Raw genomic sequence first — 19,310 nt, forward strand, 5'->3', positions numbered from 1 at the left:
CAAATCTTGAAGGTTCTGTGGACCTATTCTATGAACTTTGATCTTTAGTTCTTTCCATAGCTTCTCTATTGGATTCAAGTCAGGTGATTGGCTGGGCCATTCTAGCAGCTTTATTTTCTTTTTCTTTCTTTGAAACCAATTGAGAGCTTCCTTGGCTTTGTTTTTGCTGAAAGGTTCATCCACGTTTCATCTTTATCATCCTGGTAAATGGCAGCAGATTTTTTTTATCAAGAATGGCTTGGTACATTTTTCCATTCATCTTTCCTTCAATGATAGAAGTTTGCCAGTACCGTATGCTGAAAAACAGCCCCACACCATGATGGTCCCACCTCCAAACTTCACTGTTGGTATGGGGGCATTTTTTGGGGTGACGTGCAGTGCCATTTGGCCAAATATGGTGTGCATTTATGGCATCCAAAGAGTTTAATTTTGGTCTCATCTGAGCAGACTATATTCTCATAGTATTTCCCAGGCTTGTCTAAATGTTGTGCAGCAAACTTTAAACAAGCGTCAATATGCTTTTTCTTCAGCAATGGAGTCTTGCGTTGGGAGCATGCATACAGGCCATGGCAGTTGAGTGCATTACTTATGGTTTTCTTTGAAACAAATGTTCCTTCTAATTCCAGGTCTTTCTGAAGCTCTCCACAACTGGTCATTTGCTCTTGGACAACTCTTCTGATAATGTTTTTCACTCCTCTGTCAAAAATTCTTTCCACTTCCTGAGTATGGCCCCCAACAGTACTAACTGGAACATTCAGAAGTTTAGAAATCCTTCTGTAACCAATGCCATCAGTATGTTTTGCAACAATAAGGTTGCAAAGGTCGAGAGAGTCCTTTGCTTTTACCCATCATGAGAGGTTTCTTGTGTGACACCTTGGGAATGAGGACACCTTTTTATAGGGCATCAGTTGAGACTGAACCAGCTGATATTATTTTGCACTGCCAAGGGGCAGGATTGCTTTCTAATTACCGATAGATTTCAGCTGGCGTCTTGGCTTTCAATGCCTTTTTGCTCCTCCTTCTTCTTAATGTGTGCAATACTTTTTCCCTGTGTCATTCCATTGTATTACACATAATTTCTGAACTTGTTTTGGTTTCTTTGTATGTATGAATTGTTACCCACTTGTGGTGAAAATGTAATGTCAATAGCACCTTTAAAAATATATTTACCTAGAAAAATGGTGACATGTTCAATACTTATTGAGATGCAGATAGAGATGCATATCTATATAGAGAGATAACACACACAATGCTGTAGTTTCACTTTCAGGTCTCCTTCTCCTCACCCCGAGACTGGACAATAAATAGGAGTAACAGCAGTCAGAAGAGCATCTGTCACTCTGCTCTCCTGCCATCTGCATAACTATCAGGCTCATTGTGCTGCTTCTCCTTCCTTCTTTCTGAGTTCTGCTGCATAACTGCAAGAGGCCTATACCAAGTCAAATTAAGAATTAAGATACATTCACCGCTTTCACCTAAAAAACAAAAACATGCAAGGATTGGTTAATAATTACAGAGTGGCAAAAACGTGTTTCTTTTCGATCTACCTGTGTTCAGCTTATATGAAAAAAAAAAAAGTGTAAACCATGGTTTGCTGATAAGAAACAAATAATCACATTAACAGCTGGTAATAAAAAAAATGGAAGTTGATTTTATTTAGAATATTACCTTGCATCTATGGGAAATGATGGGATTTTACATCTACATCCAGCTTGTGTGAGACATATATTCTTGTAGCTTTACATAATATATGTTGCCACACAACAGTAGAAAATCAATGTAAATAAACAGTGACCTCTTATTCAAGGTCTTTGTTTATGTTTTTTATGCTTCTTTTTCTTTGAGCTTTTTTTGGTCTTCTCTGCGTGTCGTTTTTTCTTTTTGGCAGGCTCAGAGTCGCTATCAGAGCTGGAAGTAGATGAGCTCTCAGATTCTGAGGAGGTTTCCCTGTCCCTGCTGTGCTTCTTTCTCTTCTTTTCCTGCTGTGAAACAAAACAGAGGGATAGTTCATGTGTCAAATACATCAGTCTCAGATGTTTCTGTGAACATCATAAAACCAGTACAAATAGTCTTCAAAGTGCACACCAGGACAATTGCATACATTCAAATCCTCAATCCCAGACAGGTGCTGGAAATGTGAAAATGTGGTAGAATATGTATTCAGCACAGTAACCCGATGACCCCCATACAGGAAACACATGCCTGAACATTTTAAAACCCAACACCATTTCCTCCAGCTTTTTTTTCCTCTACATGAATAGAATATTGGCATTTTCCCCTGTCATTTTCCCTAGACCATAATGCCAAAGACCTGCAGTCTCCACCCTAGCAGATGGCCCCTTCAAGCAGAGTAGTCTCTCAATCACTGGCTGCTGGTAGGCTATAGAGAAGACTCTGTGGGTTGATTTACTAAAACTAGAGAGTTCAAAGTCTGGTGCAGCTCTGCATGGTAACCAACCACTACCTTCAGCTTGTTCAATTAAGCTGACAAAAAAAAAAACCTGGATGCCGATTGGTTTCCATGCACCAGATTTTGCACTCTATCTAGTTTTAGTAAATTAACCCCTGTGTTTTACTCTCAATTTGTTACCTGGAAATAATCATAGCCAGAGTTGATCTTGGAAAGGTTGGCCATCTAGGGCCAAGGATGTCTATCACTACTTAACACATACATTATATTGCCAAAAGTATTGTGACACCTACCTTTACATGAACTTTAATGTCATCTCAGTCTATAGGGTTCAATATTGAGTTTGCCCACCCTTTGCAGCTATAACAGCTTCAAATCTTCTGGAAAGGCTGTCCACGAGGATTAGAAGTGTGGCACTGGTCCAAATCATTTGGTGGAGGGGGGGATTATGGTGTGGAGTTTTTAGTGAAGGGAACTCTTAAGGCGTCAGCATACCAAGACATTTTGGACAATTTCATGCTCCCAACTTTGTGGGGACAGCCTCTTCCTGTTCCACAATGACTGCGCACCAGTGCACAAAGCAAGGTCCATAAAGACATGGATGAGCAAGTTTGGGGTAGAGGAACTTGACTAGCCTGCACAGAGTTCTGACCTCAACCCAACAGAACACCTTTGCAATGAATCAGAGCAGAGACTGCGAGCCAGGTCTTCTCGTCCAACATCAGTGCCTGACCTCACAAATGCACTTCTGGAAGAATGGTCAAGCAATCCCATAGACCCATTCCTAAACCTTGTGGACAGCCTCCCCAGAAGAGTTGAAGCGGTTATAGCTGCAAAGGGTGAGCCAACTCAATATTGAACCGTGCGGACGAAGACGTCATTAAAGTCCATGTGCAGGCAGGCGTCCCAATACTTTTGGCAATAATGTATATAGTCCAGAGACGACTACCCATATGTGTAAAAGGCATTGTCAGGACACCTTCCCCCCCAGTAAGGCACACTAGGAATTTTCCAGCATTTGCTTCTTTCTCTGGAGGGAGCTCACAGGTCTACTAGAGAAGGAGCTGCGCAATACTAAGTTTCTGTGATATGTCTGAGTAAAAGATGTAGTTTTGCAATTTTAATAAAATGCTCTGTGTTATTTTAACACACACTACATAAAGGAGGACACAGTCTCAGGACTCTGCTCCTATAACAGAGCCTGGGAGATGCTGCTTATGCTGTGGAATGTTTGTTAGTGAGGGAATGGCTCACAGCATCAAAAAAAAAAAAAAAAAAAAAAAAAAAAAAAAAAAAACAAAAAAAAAACACAGGAATGGGGAGCGACCCAACAACCTGGAACTAATGTCAGCAGAACAGAGAACACCAGAACACACCTGATACTTGTATAATATGACATTATGATTTGGATAATGTATAAATTGAGGGAGACTGTTGCCTAAGCTGAGAAGGATTTTATACTGGATGTTTTATGTTGTAAAATAACAAACTTTTAAAAAAAAAAAAAAAAAAATATATATATATATATATATATATATATATATATATATATATATATATATATATTTATATTTTACACATACATACACACGTATAAAAAAAATGTGAATTTATTATCAGCAAATTGTAGGTCTTGGGCTCCTGCAGACTGTAAGTGTAACAGGCAGCTATTGATTGACAGGAAGCATCAAAGATTTACCCAGAGTGCTGATCAGCACTCTGGTAGTTCATTGAGAACTACAAGTCGTCAGCCGCAAAGGCTGACAATAGTCTTATGCTGGCCATACACTATACAGAAAATCGGCCGAACCCATTTTCGAAAAACGAACGTTCGACCGTGACCGCAAACGATCGTGCCATCATATAATGTCCGATAATCTGTTCAGTGGACATGAATAAATAATTTTGTGTTCGTTTTTTTACATATACCTAGTGCAGGCAGTTCGGACGGGAAACACATTAACCTTGCAATTTATCGTACGTTCGGCAGAAATTTTCCAAACATGCCGTTCGTTTTTTTTCCACAAAAACGTCAAACGATTATCGATTTGTACCCACTAACTTGCCGAAAAACGAACGAAGTGTCCATACGAACGATTTTTCAGCCGATTTTTCGTATAGTGTATGGCCAGCATTAGTTCTCCCATTCACAGAACTCTGTGAAAGAAGGATGCAGTCAGGTGGGCGGAGCCCCGCATGGCCTCCTTTTTTAAAAAAAATGGGGCTATGGGTTGCAGGGAGAAGATTTCAAAATCTCCGGTCCGATGTCCCCACAGGGGAGGCCAACTAAATATGGGTGTAACATGTAGCATGTTACTAAATGTGAAATTTGCCTTTAAAATAATCGTGCCCCCCCCATAGCAAGTCGCCGTTTATAGACACGTACAGTGTTGCTTGACGAGAAAGAGGTAAAAAAAAAATTTTTTAAATTTAAAAAAAAAAGAGAAGGCGCACAGATTTAACTTGCACAAGCTTGTACACAGGGCTGCTGTTAGAGACCACGGGACCCTGTACAGCCTACCTGACAGGGCCCCCCCTCCTTTCACCACAAAAACACCCTAAAATTTATTATTAGTTGACACAAAACACTGACACAAAAAATTGAAACAAAAAATCCTGCTCAATCTAAAAGATACTCTATTGAGTTAATACAGTTGTGTGTGTAAATTAGGTATTTGGGCTCATTTACATAGGTGCTGTGGCCTGTATGATGTGAATCAGCGGGCGCCCCCCCCCCCCCCCCCCATGTGGCTGTTGCTGTGTGCAGGCAGGCCATGTTACGCTATGTGGACGCAGCAACTGTATGAACACAGCCGCAGGTCCTAATTTGACAGGCATGCAGATGCAGGTGTATGGCCCCAGACAGACAGTATGCATTTGGGGCCACTCACATATCTGCACACCTATCAAGTCAAAACTTGAGGATGAGTTCATGCAGCGGCTGCATCCCCACAGAGCAGTGATGGCGAAACTTGGCACCCGAGATGTTTTGGAACTACATTTCCCATGATGCTCAACTACACTGCAGTGTGCAACAGATGGCAACACATCACTCATTCACACTGTATGGGCCAGTGGGAAAGAGCTCTTTTTTTTGTTAAATGATTTAAAATGTAATTCTTTTCAACTCTGTTGGGGGGGGGGGGGGGGTGAAATAGACAGACCCCTGACATTTCACCTTTGAGAGACAGAGAAAGGAATTGGAGGACACAGATTCTCCAATTTCTTTTTTCTGCAGCCTCAGCATTGATGTGGAACGAACAGGAGACAGACTCCTGTTCATTCATAACCTGAAGCACTCATTTAGCAATGGACACCAATCGCTCACTGTCGGTAAATTACATATTTACTGGCCCCTTCCCCCGCTCTCAGTCCTGACAGCTGACACATCCCCCTATCTATCCACAGCGCCCGGCGGGAGAGGAAAGCCGGCATCTCTGAGGGGGGCCGGACACACACAGCAAGGGATTATGATCAGATGTGGGCAGGACAGTGAGGAGGATCTGTGTGGCAGGGTAGGGGGCCAATTACAGGAACGATGCACTGTGTGTCTAATTCCAGCAGCTGAAATCCGGCAGGAGGAGAGGGGGAGAAACCAACCCATCGGCAGCCCTGCTTGTACACACCATGTGCAGAGATGCACAGATTTATCATGCATGTTTCTACAAAGACAAGGACACAAAGAAAACGGTTCTCTATGTGCCCTGTTCACACCATAACGTTGATGTTAGAGCTACAGAATTCTGGCTAAAATGAGAATCACGATTTTTTTTGCTTAGAAGATAGATCACGATTCTCTCACTGTTCTCGCGGCGTAACATCATCTTTCACATTAAAACAGAAAAAAAAAATTGGGTTAACTTTACTGTTCCGTTTTTTTTTATTCAACTAAGTGTATTTTTTCCCAAAAAATTGCGTTTGAAAGACCACTGAGTAAATACAGTGTGACACAAAATATTGCTGCAATTGACATTTTATAAAATTTATAAAAAAAATAAAATATGTTTGGGGGTTCCAAGTAATTTTCTAGCAAAAAATATTGATTTTAACTTAAGAAACAAGTGTCAGAAAAAGATTTAGACTTTAAGTGGTTAAACTTCCTGCATTTACATGTTGTTAAAAACTTGGCAGACTGCCTGGATTTTTTTCTTTACACAGAAATGTATCCCTTTGATCTAAGAAGGAAGAGTTAGTTACAGTGTTTAATGTTAAAAACTTGGCAGACTGCCTGGATGTTTTCTTTTGACAGCTGAGTGAGCAGGTAAGTCTCTCCACTTGTTATATGAAAGAATCGTCAAACTCTGCAATAGAGATAGTCAGGGGGTTGAATCGAGATCACGATTTTTTAACAATTGTGCAACTCTAGTTGATGTCACGTCTTTATTGCGCTGAAAACTGCATACATGTTGCAGATTTCTGCAAATTTGCACAATGGTTTTCTTTGTACCCTTGCAGAACACGTGCAGAAAAACCTCACATCTCTACACATGGTATGAACGAGGCCTAATAGAGAAACATTGTGGACCATAGAGACTAGGAAACATTATTACCTTTGTACAGGACTTTGGAAACAAAATAACCTGAGCTTTTTACCTCCACATATGAGACTGGTTTGTAAGTGGAAGAAGTGTCTAGTATTGAAATCAGCATTGTGGTAGCTGGAAGCAATAGCATCGAAATGGAAAACAGCTTCTACCCCTTATAATGAAGTCCAGGCTTTTCTGAACTATGCTTATCCCTTTTCATGCCCAAGCCTATTTCTGACATTTGTTGATTACAAGTTATCCTGTATTTTTGGCTAGAAAATTACTTAGAACCCCCAAACATTATATATATATTTTTAGCAGAGAATAAAATGGCGATCGTTGCAATATTTTATGTCACACTGTATTTGAGCAGCAGTCTTGCAAACACAACTTTTGAGGAAAAAAGACACTTTCATAAATAAAAAAAAAAAAGAAAAACAAAAACAAAAAAAGAAAAAACAAAAAAACTGAACAGTAACGTTAGCCCAATTTTTTCCCCATTTCGTCTTTCAGGACAGCACCATAGAGAGACCTTGGCTCCTCCCATCTCAGGAAACACCGCCTTAAACTTCAGAATTTAAGCCCCACCGTCCCGCCAGCCCCTCAGTTCTGGTGTTTCCCCTGGTGGGGAGACACCGCTATGGAGCAAGGGGCTTTATCAGCCAGAGAGGGTGAGCTGTCCTGAGTGAGGGGGGGGGGGGGACCAGGGTCTCTCTCTCTCTCTCTCCCCCTCTCGCATTTTACACTTGTACTTGCAGTCTGTGAGGCTAGGGAGCCTGGATTCCTCAAATAGGCTGCACATCGCGCTCCTCCAGCTTCTCTTGGCGAAGCAGTAAAGCTGGAGGGGGCCGCCTTCTTTTGTCCAGGGGTGGCAGGGACGGAGGTGCTTGTGACCGCCCTGCACTGTGCAGCCAGCGTGGGAGCTCAGAGCGCTGGGTCGGAGGGCGGGTGACGTCAGTTCCGGCGGGAGGTCAGCGCTTCCGTCTGACCCGCGGCTTCCGGTCGCGTGTGTTGAAAGCGGCCCGTGCGCTCGGCTGGTGCTGCCTCATCTTGCTGGGGGACAGCACACAAAGGCTTAGGTAACCACACTGACCCCCAGCGGGAGATGTCGGAAGCGGAGGCTTCTCGAACGGCTCCTGGAGAAGCCTGCACCAGCCACTCAAAAGGTAAGAGGAACCCTGGGGTGGTGTTCCCTTACCACTTCCTGTAAGCTCCACAGGTGTGTTTCCCCCTTGGTGGTGGGGGGGAGGGGGGGTAGGTGGGACCCTGGTGGTGGTTGGTCCTGGGAAGAGCACCCCTGGTGGCCCTCTGTGAAAGTGCTGGTGAAGGGGCTTGCTGACTGTCCTTGATGGGGGAGTCTTGGTCCAAGCCACTCTGTAGGGAGTGCATAGAGGGGTTAGTGAGGGAACAGTCAGCAGAACAATGTACGGATCTAGCAGCGTCGGTCAAGGAACTTTCTAGCACGGTGCAGTCCTTTAAGACACTTTTTTCAAGTTTCCAGTGGCCACAGCCCCAGGTCAATCCTCCACCGGCACAACAGAGTATTGCACCAAGCTTAATGGATGCTCCCTCGGGAAGTGGAGAGAATCCAAGAGCCTCTAGAGAGGAAGTTGAGGAGGAGCCTGATAGCGTTTCTTCGGATTCCCAGGGGGAATCGGTGGGAGAGGAAGTGGATGGTGAATCCACAAGAGCCTCTCGCTACAAACTTTCCCTGGAAGAGGTGGAGGAGCTCTTAGGAGCTATCCATACCACGTTAGGAATCCAGGAGGAAAGGAAGAAGCTATCACTCCACGACCAGATGTATAGGGGCCTAGGGGAACATAGAAGGAAGATGTTTCCGGTCCATGACGTCTTGGTCGATGCCATCAAAAAAGAATAGCAAGACCCGGAAAGGAAGCCTTTCTTTTCAAGAACTTTGAAACAAAGGTTCCCCTTTGCAGAAGAGGAAACGCTAGTTTGGAATAAATCTCCTAAACTAGACGCAGCCTTTTCCCAGGTTTCCAGGCATAATGACCTAGCACATGGGGGCGCTCCCAGACCCTATGGACAAGGGGGATTGATTCACTCTTGAAAAAAATCCTGGGATTCCTCCCTGGGTAACCTCAAACCTGCCATGGCATCCACAGTGGTGGCACGCAACATGGAATATTGGTTAACCCAAATTAAAGCGCACATAGAAGCAGGAACGTCTAAAGAAACAATCCTGTCATCTTTCCCTATGCTCCTTAAGGGGGTGGCTTATTTGGCTGACGCATCGGCAGTATCAGTGCGTATGTCCGCCAGATCAGCAGCATTATCCAATTCAGCAAGGAGAGCTTTGTGGCTTAAGATGTGGCAGGGAGATAACGCTTCTAAGATTAAGCTTTGCGGAATCCCTCTCACAGGGGCCTTGTTGTTTGGACCTGGTTTGGAGGCCGTCTTGGATCGGACGGCCGACAAGAAAAAGGACTTTCCTTTTAAAAGGAAATTTGCGGAGACTAAAGGAAAGTCTCGCCCTCGGAAAAAGTTTGACCCTCCAAAAGCTGAACAGCAGAAGAAGTTTGGGGGACAAAAGGGCAAAGGGCATGGGGGGGCTATTTTTCGCCCTCCTGAACAGCCCAAAAAATCCAAGTGACGGAACCACAGTGGGAGGAAGATTGGGGGGCTTCCTCCCACAATGGGAAATGATCACCTCCAACCAGTTCGTATTGGGGATTACAAGAAGAGGTTACCGGTTGGAGTTTGTAAAACCTCCACCCCTCAGACTCCTTGTCACCGAGCTGCCAAAATGCGCAGAAAGATCATCAGCTCTTCTTTCCTCTCTACAGGAGTTGGAGGAACAGGAGGTGGTAGTACCAGTCCCAGAGGCAGAGACAGGCGGAGGCTTCTACTCCCACATCTTTGTGGTCTGCAAACCATCGGGGAAGTTCAGGCTCATACTGAACCTGAAGCCTCTGAATGTCTCGGTTACCTACAAGAGGTTCCGAATGGACTCAATTTACTTGAAGGCTCTTCTTCCCCCGAACTGCTTCATGGCGTCTGTGGACTTGAAGGATGCCTATCTGCACATCCCCATAGCGGAAGGTCACCAGAAGTTCCTCTGGCTGGCGGTAAATACCAGAAAGGGGATTTTTCACTTGCAGTTCAGGGCTCTCCCCTTCGGGCTATCCTCTTCCCCCCCGCATTTTCACCAAGGTCATGGTGGAAGTCCTGGCTTTCCTGCGTCTCAGAGGCATCTCAGTAGTCGCATACCTAGACGACCTGCTCCTGTTTGCTTCTTCCCCAGAACGTTTGACGCAGGACCTACTGGTAACAAGAGACATCCTGGAAAATCTAGGATGGCTTTTAAACCTGGAGAAGTCCAGCTTGGTCCCATCACAAAAGATAATCTTTCTCGGATACAGTTTGGATTCAACAAAGCAGAAGGTTTTTCTGCCTTTAGAGAAGATCCAGAAAGTGGACAAGGCAATGTTGTTGCTCCAGGGCAGTCATCAGGTTTCTGTAAGAAAAGCCATGTCTGCTTTGGGCCTACTGACGGCCTCGCTTCCAGCAGTTCAGTGGGCAGGGTTGCATTTTTGTCCTTTGCAACTGTTCATTCTAAGGGTCTGGGACCACTGCCAGGGGTCTTTGGACTCCCTGATAAAGGTGCCGAGTCAGATCAAGAGATCACTCTGGTGGTGGAGAAAGGGGGCCAATCTTTCACAAGGGCTGGATTGGGTCCTACCTGTGTCCAAGAATGTCACCACCGATGTGAGCGGCATAGGCTGCGCATTTAGATTCCCGGATGGTTCAGGGTGTCTGGCGGAGAAAGGACGCAAAGAGGTCCTCGAACTGGAGGGAACTGAAAGCCATAGCCTTGGCACTCAGAGCCTTTCAGAGGGAACTCCAGGATCAGCACGTGCGAGTTCGATCGGACAACTCCTCAGCAGTAGCCTATCTAAACAGGCAGGGGGGGTACCAAAAGCAGATCCCGGCGGGTCCTGACAGAGACTATTCTAAAATGGGCCAAAGTAAATATCCTGTCCCTCTCGGTGGTACACTTGAAGGGCGAACTAAATCAGGTAGCAGATTTCCTCAGCAGGAAAAAGCTGAGAGAAGGCGACTGGGTTTTGAACCAGGAGGTATTCGAGGCAATCTCTCTGAGGTGGGGGATGCCATCGGTGGACCTCTTCGCTTCGAGAGAAAAACAGAAAGACGCGTCTTTTCTTCTCCCTGAACAAATGGGACGGGGCACTGGCCCACAGCTGGCCTTTCTCCAGGTGTTATGCCTTCCCCCCTACAGTACTGATTCCAGCTGTTCTGAAGAAGTTCAAGTTGGAGAGTACAACACTCATTCTGATTGCACCTCATTGGCCCAGGAGGCCATGGTTTTCCATCCTAAAGAGCCTAGCGGTGGAACCTCCCTGGATTCTGCCAGCCCAGGAGAAATCTTCTTTCTCAGGGGCCAATCTGTTGTCTTCAGGTGGAGCGGTGGAACCTCGCAGCTTGGCTACTGAGGAGGAACTGCTGAGGGGCAGGGGGTTCTCAGATCGGTTAGTGAAAACCCTTCCAAGTTGCAGAAAAAAGGAAACGCAGGTTATCTACCAAAAGGTGTGGAAGCGTTTCAGTAGCTGGTGCACAGAAAGTTCATTTGAGGTATGCAGCTCCGTAGCAGTATTGGAATTGGAGCCCTTAGCACCTTGAAAGGACAGGTATCTGCTTTGAGCGTTTTTCTGGAAAAACAGCTAGCAACGGACCCGTGGATAGTCAGGTTTTTTAAAGCCTTAAGCAGGCGGAGGCAGGTTAGAGTCTCCCCCTTTCCCGATATGGGATCTTTCTTTAGTTTTACAGGCCCTCGCGGTGGAACCTTTTGAGCCGTTAGAGGCCTGTACATTAAATTTGATCACCTTCAAAACTGTGTTTTTGGTGGCGATTACTACAGCAAGGAGAGTGAGTGAGTTGGAAGCCCTCTCTATTAGGACACCTTTTTTTCAGGTGTTTCCGGACCGTGTGATTTTTAGAACCGATCCGGCCTTCTTGCCAAAGGTGGCCTCGAGCTTTCATAGAGGCCAGGAGATTATTTTGCCTACCTTCTGTTCGAATCCTGTGAGGGAACAGGAACATATTTTTCATAAACTGGACGTTAGAAGGTGCGTCCTTCAGTACTTGGATAGTACAAAATCATTTAGGAAGTCTGATTCCTTTTTTGTATTGTTAGGAAAGGTTACAAAGCCTCTAGGCTTACAATAGCCAGGTGGGTAAGGTCAGCCATTACTCAGGCTTACGTAGTTAGGGGAGTGGAACCCCCGGAGGGCATTAGGGCACATTCCACCAGGGCAATTGCGACTTCTCAGGCGGAGTGGGCTGGTGCGTCTCCAGAGCAGATCTGTAGAGCTGCAACGTGGTCTAGGTTTGACACATTCGTGAAGCACTACAGATTGGATCTTCTGTCAGCAAAGGACCAGGCCTTTGGTCGTAAGGTTCTGCAGGCAGTAGTCCCACCCTAAGGTAAGGTGCTCGCTTATCCTCTCTATGGTGCTGTCCTGAAAGACGAAATGGGGAAAAACGGAGTTACTTACCGGTAACATCCTTTTCCAGGAGTCTTTCAGGACAGCACGGATACCCACCCAGTTTATTGGTTTCTAAGGAACTCATCGCAGGTAAGATAAAAGTTATTATGACGTGTTCTTGTGTCTCCCCAGCTGACCGGAGGTACTCTTGAAGAACTGAGGGGCTGGCGGGACGGTGGGGCTTAAATTCTGAAGTTTAAGGTGGTGTTTCCTGAGATGGGAGGAGCCAAGGTCTCTCTATGGTGCTGTCCTGAAAGACTCCTGGAAAAGGATGTTACTGGTAAGTAACTCCGTTTTTTGTATAATGTGAAAGATGTTACGCAGAGTAAATAGATACCAAACATGTCATGCTTTGAAATTGAGCACACTCGTGGAATGGCGTCAAACTACGGTACCTAAAAATCTCCATAGGTGGCGCTTTAAAAAAAATAAATGTCGGTTACCAGGTTAGAGTTAGAGAAGGTCTAGTGCTAGAATTATTGCTCTCACTCGGAGGATCGCGGCGATACCTCACGTCTGATTTGAACAAGTTTACATATGTGAGTACGACTTACATGTGCGTTTGCAGTGCGACCCCGCGGGGACGCTTTAGAAAAAAAAAAATGGTTTTCTTATTTTTAGTTTTCTACATTGTCACTTAAAAAAAAAAAAAAAAAAATAATAAATTTGATCACCTTTATTGCTGTCACAAGGAATGTAAATATTCCTTGTAATAGGTGGTGACAGGTACTCTTTATGCATGCATCATCCTGGTATAACCCCTTAAAGCCGAGGCTGCATATGTGCGTACAGTTGGCGACAAGGGCTTAAACCTGCTCCCACATGCATTTTAACTCCTATTCTAACTACCCTGTGAAAGGGACACGTGTAACTTACCTATTCTGTGGTTCCAGTCCAGTCAATGGCTTTAGGGAAAGGAGAGATTGCTGACAACAGCTGAAATGCCTGTGCAATTACATCACCCATAGGCTTGCCATGGAGCATCAGTTGTTGGCTGCCCCAGCCATGCCCTTTCAGTTTTTGGTCTGAATTTAGACAGCGGTTATTTGTCTCATTTGGAGCTATGGGCTGCCAGATGTAAATTAACTTATGTCTCTTTACATCAAGCCATCAATAATTCATCATGTTTTCTGAACCTGAATGAACTCTGAGGTAGCTGGATGTAAACGAACACATCTGTTCACATCCACCTGCCTATAGACTTGCTCGGAGCTTACGATCAGGTCCGCCTACAATAATGTTAGTCAGACCTGATTGGAAAGTTTGTGAAAGAACCCTTAGATTATTCATTTATTTTAGGGGGTAGTCTTCCTAAAAGTTCTGTACCAGTTTTGAACATCTACCTTCTTTTTCTTCTTAGCAGTCTTCTGAGATTTTGTTTTATCTTCCTTATCCTCATCCTCTTCTGGTACTAAACTGTATTTTGTTCCTCCGGGTTGCATAAAACAGTCATTAGCAAAGTGCCCTAAAATAGAAAGCACACAATTATTTTTAAATTTTTCAACTGCAGGTTTAATAAATCAGCCATTTTCAAATAAAATAAGGGAAATATATAAATCCACATCTGTCATCAAAGCTAAAACACCTGAGTTTTTGGAGGCATCACAGTCTGATGCTATAGGTCAGGGGTCTCCAAACCTTCTAAACGAAGGGCCAGTTCACTGACGTTCAGACTCTGTGGGCTGTAATGTGGCCAGTGTGAGTAGAAAATGCTTTGGCGTCAATACAATTCTTCATCAGTGGAAGAATTGATTGGTATCAGGGGGAAGGATCAATGCCCCATCATTGGTGTAAGTGGGAAGAATGGTACTCCATTGTTGATGTCAATCTGGGGACTAGTTCTCTTGTATAAGAAGGAAAAATAGTGTACATTGTTATCAGGGGAAGGAATGGTGCCCATTTTATCTAGGCCTAAATCTAGGCCTTCCCATTTGTCCACTCAAAATGTCAAACCTCAACCCCCCCCCCCCCCCTCAAAAAAATAAAAATAAAAAAAAGGGAAAAGGAGAAAGCAAATATTGATCCCTTCCTTCACCAATGGCCCCAAGCATCCCTTATACAGCAGGACCCATATTATGATAAATGATCCCCATCGGTATTAGATGCTGTGTACAGTTTGTCCAGCCACTTTGCCCAGACTTTATCGTACTTACTAGGGCAACCCCTAATATAGGTGTCTATACAATGGAAGATTATTAGTTATCAATTGTTTCCAGTAAAGAAGTGCAGGAGAGCAAGGTTTCTTCCTATGCATAGCAATGGCTTTTCTTGCATAGAATAATGTTGCATTAGTGAACACTCGCTCAGTCACTGTAGGAACAATAGCCTCTACCAGACCCAGCAGACAAACAGACTGTTACCGTTAAAGGAGCAATGGTAATAGTATTCAATAAACCTACCACTTCCCCCCAGAAAATAGCTATATATGGGCAAGTCCAAAAAATGTGTGTGAAATCCCCCTGACATGCTCCACACCGCCAGCACTTGGAAGAGCAAGCAGGATTCATCTTTTGAAGTCTATAAAAAAGGCATAATATATGCTCTATGTACCAATATAAAAATTGAATCATGCGGTCTCTCAAGGATACCAGAGATCACAGAGGAAATTCCCACACACCCCTCCATATCCAAATCTGGTATAACTCGCATCCAACTAGCTCTGTCTGAGACCTTCTAATGGCGAAATAGAGATTAAAATAAGGATGAGAGCACAGTCTCAAGGTGGGCTTATCCAGGCACTCAACCAATTCTAAAGAGGATTTTATAATCCTTAGACTGTCCTGCGGAAACTGTGCACGAAAAATACGGAGAAGCTGAAAAACATATCAATAAATAAAAACTAGATAGGTTAAAGTTTGAGGTAAGTGTAGAAAAGATAGATAATTTCTGATCGGTGGCCACTTGAGAGTAATTTAATATTATATTTAGTCCATGCAATAGGCTCTGGTACTTTGAAAAATTGAGGGAGAGTAGGATTAAACCACAGGAGCATTTGGAGAAATCGCACCCTTTGGAGAATATTCGCATCTGAGACCAGCCTACCAAGCTTGAATAGTATTAAGTATTAAAGCAGTCAACTGGTAAGGTGCCTTACGGCCCCTAAATAAGGTGTACCTTAAGAGCTTCTATAGAACCTACCACCGCTGCTTCCAGCCGAGTAGAGGAGTTATATTAATCTGGGCTTAGCCACCATATGGCCATAACCAGCCGAGTAGCCAAAAAAATATTTATATAAATCCAGAAAAGCTAAGCCTCCCTGTTCACAAGGACGCATTAAGGTAGTCAATTTGTACCTGTGGTTTTTCGATCCCCATAGAAAAGACGAAAAAAAGTTGATTTAATCTTGTAAAAAAGCATACAGGGAGCCACTGAGGAGAATGTCTAAATAAGTACATACATTTTGGTATAATTTTCAAAGATTAATACGTCCCAATAAGGACAATGGTAGAGTCTTCCAGAAAATGTGAAAAACCTCTAGTTTAGGATTTTTAAAAGGCAATGAAATAATTATTTTAGAAGAAAATTCTATATCTAAGAAATGTTGACATGTAAAAAAAGACAAATTGGAGTAGAAAAATTTTACATATTGCATAATTTTACAAAGATTAACCACTTCAATACAGGGCATTTTCACCCCCTTCCTGCCCAGACCAATTTTCAGCGCTGTAACATCTTGAATGACAATTGCACGGTCATGCAACACTGTACCCATATGAAATTTTCATCCTTTTCTCCCCACAAATAGAGCTTTCTTTTGGTGGTATTTGATAACCTCTGTGGTCTTTATTTTTTGCGCTATAAAAAAAAAAAAAAAAAAAAAACACACCCCCTCAATATTTTTTACTTTTTGCCAAATTAATTCTTAATTCTTCCAATTTAAAAAAACAAACAAAAAAAAAAAAAATGAAAAAAAAATTTCTTACTCAGTTTAGGCCGATGTGTATCTACATTTTTTTTTTTTACCAAAAATATCGCAATAAGCGTCTATTGATTGTAGCTGCTATAACTTTTGCACAAACCAAAATAGGGGATAGATTTATGGCATTTTTATTTTATTTTTTCTACTAGTAATGGCGGCGATCTGCGATTTTTATCGGGACTGCGATATTGCGGCGGACAAATTGGACACTTGACACATTTTTGGGACCATTGACAATTATACAGCAATCAGTGCTATAAATATGCACAGATTACTGTATAAATGTCACTGGCAGGGAAGGGGTTAACACTAGGGGGCGATCAAGGGGTTAAATATGTTACCTAGGGAGTGCTTCCAACTGAGGGGGGAGGGGACTGACTGGGGAAGGTGACCGATCGGTGTCCCTATATACAAGGAACACACAATCTGTCTCCTCTCCCCTGACAGGACGTGGATCTGTGCGTTTACACACACAGATCCACGTCCCTGCTCTGTGACAAGCAATCGCGGGTGCCTGGCAGACATATCGGCCACGCTCATCGGCGAGTGACACGGTGAGTGCACGCATGCCCCCTAGATGGCCAGGAAGCCGAGGACGTCATACAACATCCGCCCAGGATGAGAGAGCCATCTTGCGACCGTCATATTACTATCCGCGGGATGAGAAGTGGTTAAAAACAATGCATGATGTATTGGATTGAGTTGGAAGTGGCATTTCCCCAACTACTTGCTGAATGACCAGCAGTGGAAACCGGATGGTAAAGAGTAGAGAGCTAATCAACGCTTTTCAAAGTAGTGCATAAGAAAAATCTTCATTGGGGATTTATACCACTTCTGAAAGTACAAAATGTAGCATTTTAGAATTCATATAAGTACCATATATAGTACATATTTTCAATAGCTGCAAACATATGACATGAACACTTACGTTCTAAATACATGTTTAACCACTTAAGGACCGCCTCACACCGATTTATGTCGGAAAGGCGGCACGGGCAGGCAGAATCACGTACATATACGTGATCTGCCTCCCGCGGGTGGGGGGTCCAATCGGACCCCCCCCCCCCGGTGCCCGAGGCGGTCCTCTTTTGTCCCCCGGCGATCGGAGGTGAGGGGGAGGCCATCCATTCGTGGCCCCCCCCCCTCGCGATCGCCGCCGGCCAATCAGAACATTCCTTTGCTGCTGTATGCTAAACAGCAGCAAAGGAAATTATGTCATCTCTCCTCGGCTCGGTATTTTCCGTTCCGGCGCCGAGGAGAGAAGACATCAATGTGAGTGCACCAACACACACACAGTTAGTAGAACATGCCAGGCACACAAAACACCCCCGATCACCCCCCCCCCCCCCGTCACACTGACACCAAGCAGTTTTTTTTTTTCTGATTACTGCATGGTGTCAGTTTGTGACAGTTACTGTGTTAGGACAGTTACTGTTAGCCCCCTTTAGGTCTAGGGTACCCCCCTAAGCCCCCCTAATAAAGTTTTAACCCCTTGATCACCCCGTCACCAGTGTCACTAAGCGATCATTTTTCTGATCGCTGTATTAGTGTCACTGGTGACGCTAGTTAGGGACATAAATATTTAGGTTCGCCGTCAGCGTTTTATAGCGACAGGGACCCCCATATACTACCTAATAAATGTTTTAACCCCTTGATTGCCCCCTAGTTAACCCTTTCACCGCTGATCACCGTATAAGTGTTACGGGTGATGCTGGTTAGTTCGTTTATTTTTTATATAGTGTCAGGGCACCCGCCGTTTATTACCAAATAAAGGATTAGCCCCCTGATCGCCCAGTGCTGATATGCGTTGCCCCAGGCGTCAGATTAGCGCCAGTACCGCTAACACCCACGCACGCAGCATACGCCTCCCTTAGTGGTATAGTATCTGTACGGATCAATATCTGAATCGATCAGATCTATACTAGCGTCCCCAGCAGTTTAGGGTTCCCAAAAACGCAGTGTTAGCGGGATCAGCCCAGATACCTGCTAGCACCTGCGTTTTGCCCCTCCGCCCGGCCCAGCCCACCCAAGTGCAGTATCGATCGATCACTGTCACTTACAAAACACTAAACGCATAACTGCAGCGTTTGCAGACTCAGGCCTGATCCCTGCGATCGCTAAAAGTTTTGTTGGTAGCGTTTTGGTGAACTGGCAAGCGCCAGCGGCCTAGTACACCCCGGTCGTAGTCAAACCAGCACTGCAGTAACACTTGGTGACGTGGCGAGTCCCATAAGTGCAGTTCAAGCTGGTGAGGTGGCAAACACAAGTAGTGTCCCGCCGCCACCAAGAAGAAGACAAACAGGCCCGTCGTGCCCATAGTGCCCTTCCTGCTGCATTCGCCAATCCTAATTGGGAACCCACCACTTCTGCAGCGCCCGTACTTCCCCCATTCACATCCCCAACCAAATGCAGTCGGCTGCATGAGAGGCATTTTCTTTATGTCCTCCTGAGTACCCCTACCCAACGAACCCCCCCCCCCCAAAAAAGATGTTGTGTCTGCAGCAAGCGTGGATATAGGCATGACACCCGCTATTATTGTCCCTCCTGTCCTGACAATCCTGGTTTTTGCATTGGTGAATGTTTTGAACGCTACCATTCACTAGTTGAGTATTAGCGTAGGGTACAGCATTGCACAGACTAGGCACACTTTCACAGGGTCTCCCAAGATGCCATCGCATTTTGAGAGACCCAAACCTGGAACCGTTACAGTTATTAAAGTTAGTTACAAAAAAAGTGTAAAAAAAAAAATATATAAAATAAAAAAAAATAGTTGTCGTTATATTGTTCTCTCTCTCTATTGTTCTGCTCTTTTTTACTGTATTCTATTCTGCAATGTTTTATTGTGATTATGTTTTATCATGTTTGCTTTTCAGGTATGCAATTTTTTATACTTTACCGTTTACTGTGTTTTATTGTTAACCATTTTT

At 44.2% G+C, this 19,310-nt stretch overlaps 1 protein-coding gene across 4 annotated transcripts in view; it reads right to left on the bottom strand.

Moving 5' to 3' along the window:
- Positions 1 to 1,628: 1,628 nt before the first annotated feature.
- ZCCHC17 (zinc finger CCHC-type containing 17) overlaps positions 1,629 to 19,310 on the bottom strand; it is a 67,281-nt gene continuing 49,599 nt past the window's right edge. For 3 of the 4 annotated variants that reach the window (XM_073616234.1, XM_073616235.1, XM_073616237.1), the window contains 2 exons: positions 13,808 to 13,929; positions 1,629 to 1,982 (listed from right to left, as the gene is read on the bottom strand). In XM_073616234.1, the coding sequence (XP_073472335.1) occupies positions 1,803 to 1,982; positions 13,808 to 13,929 (302 nt within the window). In that variant the 3' untranslated portion in view covers positions 1,629 to 1,802. The remainder of the gene's footprint in view (positions 1,983 to 13,807; positions 13,930 to 19,310) is intronic. The other variant, XM_073616236.1, reaches the window with a different exon arrangement.

This window comes from Aquarana catesbeiana, linkage group LG02 (assembly GCF_042186555.1).
Source record: "Aquarana catesbeiana isolate 2022-GZ linkage group LG02, ASM4218655v1, whole genome shotgun sequence".
NCBI classification, from domain to species: Eukaryota; Metazoa; Chordata; class Amphibia; order Anura; family Ranidae; genus Aquarana; species Aquarana catesbeiana.